The sequence below is a fragment of the Drosophila busckii genome, chromosome 2L (genome assembly GCF_011750605.1).
Source record: "Drosophila busckii strain San Diego stock center, stock number 13000-0081.31 chromosome 2L, ASM1175060v1, whole genome shotgun sequence".
NCBI lineage: Eukaryota > Metazoa > Arthropoda > Insecta > Diptera > Drosophilidae > Drosophila > Drosophila busckii.
Genome location: NC_046604.1, coordinates 6,857,539 through 6,862,113, shown reverse-complemented (window position 1 = coordinate 6,862,113; position 4,575 = coordinate 6,857,539). Strand labels below are relative to the sequence as shown.

The following is a 4,575-nucleotide window of genomic DNA, read 5'->3' as shown; positions in this document are numbered from 1 at the left end:
AACTTGCCACCGCCGCCGCCGACGCTACTGCTGCTGTCTGCTCACACGTAAAATTTGTTACAAAAATTTCCGCAGCTAATAAAATAGAAGCAAAGCCAAAGTTCGCTTTAAAGGCGCTCGTTGGCAACGACTTCCAATTGATTAAGCACTTTTGGCCCAAAAACTACAAATACAAAGCCGCAAAAGCCAAAAAGGCAAATGTGTGCTCAGCACAGGAGGCTCAGGCTCTTTGGCTCTTAACTCCCCAGCCGGAGGTAAAATACAAAAAAAAATAAACGTTAGCCAAGCCAAATAAAAAGCAATCGAGTCCAGTACGGCCAGCGCGTTGCTCGTAACCAAATGCAATGAAAAACGCAACAGCAGCTACAACAACAACAACAACAACAGCACGTGGGAGCAGCATGTGGCATGTGGCCATGTTAACGCCATGCCACACAGCTTCTAACTTGCCAATTGGCGTCCACTCGATTTGCTTCGATTTGCCGCTCAACTTAAAATGCACTTTGGGAGCCTTTTTCATTTAGTGCGCCATAAATTAAGCACACGAACGCCCCCTAGCGGCGACAATTGCTAGCTGCTTGCTGTCCTATTGTCCTTATCCAGCGGTAGCAGGACAGCTAAAGCCAAATACGGGCAAGGCAATTAATCTGTGCAGTCCAATGTCGTCGCCAGCCAGTTGTATGGAAAATCGCCATAGAGCTAAGGTCAATGAGTCAAATGCTACAAAATTTATAGATTTATGTAGAGTATGTGCTTGGAATTTACTTTGGAAAAAAGCCACAAAATAAATTAGTTATAAAAAGTGCAAATATACAAAAGGAAATATTTTCAGTCAATAAATTTTAATTGCAGTGCATTAAACAACTATAAAAAAACATAGCTGACTTTGTTGCTCATACGATGTATTCAAAATAAATATATCTTCAACGTAACAATTTAAATATTAACTAACATTAAATTATGGCCTATTAAAGAAAATCGTTGTAGCATAATGTTGCAACTGCTGCACTGTTTTGTTTATTTATTTAATTTAATTTTAACTCTAATCGACACGTCTTATTTGGCATCAAAAGTAAACTTTAAACGGAAATACAATTAGGCTGAGTGCTGGACACGCTGTCTTGAGTCTATACACAGAATTTGTTTTAAATTGCTTTAGCTGTTTAGACTATCAAAATAAGGGGGAATGGCATGTCAGGCAGGCAGACATTCAGACCAGGCCAGAAAGGCCACAAGAGTACGAGAGGCAACAAGACTTACACAGAGACCAAGTGCAAGAGCAAGACATTTTGCCATATAAATTCAATAGCCATGGCAATAAGTGCATTAGCAGCATATTTCACAGATTGGCAGACACGTCGCTGAATGCAGCTCGGACACTGTGCTAACCAAGCAACTGTGGGCAGGGCAGGAGCAGTAGCAACGAGGCAACTGCAACCAAGCAACGTCAGACAAGCAGCCCAGACAGTTGCTCGACCAAAAGTAAGCCACAAATTGCATGAGATCATAAATATTTCAAGCATAAAGTACAAAATATGCAAAAGTTCTACGTCTTCCTTTTTTTCCTTATATTTGCTGCTGCTGCTGTTGCTGCTTTTTCTTTCAGTTCGCTTTAGTTGCCTTTTCTATCTTTTGCTTGCGCTTTTACAGCTGCCAAAGCAGCTTGCTACACACCATAGATACGAGAAGCGAAATAAGAAAAATATATTGCTGGCAAAAAGGACAGCAGCAGCAACAGCAACAGCAACAACATCAACAGCTACTGCAGCATGTGGCAGGCTCGAGCGTGGGTTGGTTGGCGGCGGCGGCACGTGCACACCAAATGCGAAGCGGAAGTTCAAAAGCGCAAAGAGCATGTAACGGTAACGGCGCACTACTAACAACAACAACAACAACAACAAAAGCAACAACAGCAACTGTTACGATAGTGGCGCCTTCTGTGCATGGTCAACCGATTGTGGGCAACAAATTGCAATAAGCAATTTTTCAATTTTCAATTTAGACACCAGCAACGCGGGTCAACGATATGCAAAGCTCTACTGCTTCCAACATTCACTCTCCCCCGCAACAACAGCAGCAACAGCAACAGCCACAGCAACATCGAAGCAGCAAACTCATAATTCAAGTGTGTGCCCATATACCACATCCGACTGCAACTGCAGCTTCAAAGTGGCAGCTTCCAGTCACAAGCACTTGACAAATGTGCTGCCAACTCAAAATAAAAAAACAAAAACAATTTTCGTGCAGTTGTTAGCAGACTTTTCTATGCAACTACAATTAAAATGTAATTTTTTATAAGCTTGGCAGTTTTTTTTCTATATAAAGAAGTATTTACTTTAAGAAATATGCAAGTGTCCGCTATAGAGAAGCCCAAAGATTTAAGCCTGATCGTATTAAAAATCTTTAGCAGCAGAGGCTAGTATGTGATTTTTATTTTTAAACCAACCTTGCATTCAAATACATAAAGCAAACTTTTACATCACACTTCAAAGCTTTCTTCTTTTATTTATACTCGCACAAACTTTGCACTTAACATAATTCAAGCGCAATATGCCAAGAATTTATGCCTGCGCCAACGTTGCAGAGCCACCAAAACGCCCAAGCAGCACCACATAATGAGCACCATCAAGGAGTATACAGAGATGCCGTCTCTATCTGTTGCTGGTATATGATTCTGCAGAATAAAAACCATATTGCGAAAGTTATGTTCGCATTTCTTGCAACCATCGAACTGCACATCGACATAATCATCCTCGTAGGGTTCACCAAATAGAGAAAAGTGTGCCGAGACCGTGGAGATGAGCAATGCCAACAGAAGCTGCCGCATAATTCCAAGCTGCTGCTGTTGCAACAAATGAAATTCAACTGAAAATTGCGGCTGTACTTGGAGCGTTCTTATATTCTAAGCCGTATACTTAATTCTAGGTAATGCAATGGAGAAATTCGCAGCTGTTTTATTATGAACAAATTAAATAAGTGTAACAATAGCTGTAAATAAATCTGTGGTACTTGAATAGAACTCAATTCAGTTACATTTTGCTGCTTGAATTCTTTATTAAGCTAAAGTCCAATAGAAAGATTTATTACAATATAATTTATTTTTAATGCCATTTTAATAATGCATATGGTTATAGGCAAAGTTAAGGACATGCCTTAAATGCTTTTTTGCTTATCACATTTAATCGCAAAAGTTTGGTCCTTAGTTCGAATTCAAAGCATATAAGGTCTTATGTCCAAGTCGCGCTCTCTTAGCTTCTGATCAATCCAAGGTCTGTAGTATTGTATATTCGAGTATATGCTGAGCATCTGGGGCCCATCACAGCGAACTGCACGCGCCATCAGTCCCGCAAGCATAAAGCGCTCATGCTTGCCAGGACACATTAAAGGAATGGCGCCCAGATCGTGGCAAAGAAACTGCAGCTTATCGCCGCCCGCGCACAGCAAAGTGTCATTGAGCGCAAAGCGTCGTCCTAGAATGGCCAGACGCAATTTGGCAGCGCACTGATCGCGCGGTAGCACATAGAGTGGCGCACGTTGAGGCAAGGTGACATTGCAAGCAAAGTCCTGACGACGCCAGCCTGCCACATAGCACTGGCTGTAGTTGTAGCTGTAGTGAGGCGGTGGCATGCAAATCAATTGGATATGCGGAGCCAGCTCGAATGGTTGCTCCTGCGGCAGCAGCAACAGCGCCAGATTGTGAGCCGCCGGCTGTTGCGTGTAGTTTGGATGCAGCAGCAGCTCAGCGACGTTGCGTGTTTGATGTGGCAAGGGTTCGAGCTGCACTGCAGCATCCCATTCACCTGCCACCAAATGCAGCGTTTCCCGGGACTCTTCTTGCACGCAGTGCGCGGCGGTAAGCACAGCTAGCGTGGCAATCAAAGCGCCACTGCAGAGATAACCATGCGAGCCATAAATAGCCACCAACCAGGGAAACTCGGCAAATTTAGACTCCAGCTGCTTATAGCCCAACGGACGCAGATGCAGCCACTCATCCAGACACTCGCCACAACTGCTGGTCGTGCTATAATTCAAGCTCTTGGCTGTTGCTAGCTGTAGTAGATAATATTGCTCAGCTATGTAAATTTTTAAAGCTAATACGCACCGTCTGCTGCACGCCACAACATTTTTCCATATAATGACAATGCTGCTCATCCAACAAGGTTCGACTACGATCCGCATAGAACTGTCCGTCCAGCCAGAGTCCCTCACCGCAGAGTTCGTAGGGCACACATTGCTTGTCTGTCCCACAGGACTTGTAGTTTGCCACGTCACCATGCACCACTTGGTAGCAACCTGTGCTCAGCATGAGCAATGCAAATAAAAACATTTTGCACTGTGCGCTGATTCAGCGCATTTAAAGCCTTTTATAGTCGCCGACAGGTCAAGATCGTAGCACACATAGTTTTGATTAGTTTAAATATAGAATTTAAGTAAGTAATTTTAGCGTCAACAATCCATTAAAGTGCTAAAAATAGCTGTGCAAGTGAGACAAGCGGTGAAAGCGACACCCAAGTAAACAAAAGCTTGAGCTATACACTGCAAGAAATCAAGTTCTCATTTGTTTATGCGAAGGCA

General features: G+C 43.0%; 1 protein-coding gene across 1 annotated transcript; it reads right to left on the bottom strand.

The window, feature by feature from the left end:
• Positions 1-3,112: 3,112 nt before the first annotated feature.
• On the bottom strand, positions 3,113-4,327 carry LOC108595176 (phenoloxidase-activating factor 2). The gene is made up of 2 exons (XM_017980356.1): positions 4,103-4,327; positions 3,113-4,050 (listed from the first exon to the last, which is right to left on the bottom strand). Exons 1-2 carry the CDS (start codon positions 4,325-4,327, stop codon positions 3,211-3,213), a joined length of 1,065 nt encoding a protein of 354 aa, XP_017835845.1. The 3' UTR covers positions 3,113-3,210.
• Between the last annotated feature and the right edge of the window lie 248 nt (positions 4,328-4,575).

Coding starts and splice junctions, on each gene's coding strand:
- LOC108595176 (XM_017980356.1), bottom strand. CDS start 4,327: ATGTTTTTATTTGCATTGCTCATGCTGAGCACAGGTTGCTACCAAGTG. Junction 4,051..4,102: donor GTTGTGGCGTGCAGCAGACG/GTGCGTATTAGC, acceptor TATCTACTACAG/CTAGCAACAGCCAAGAGCTT.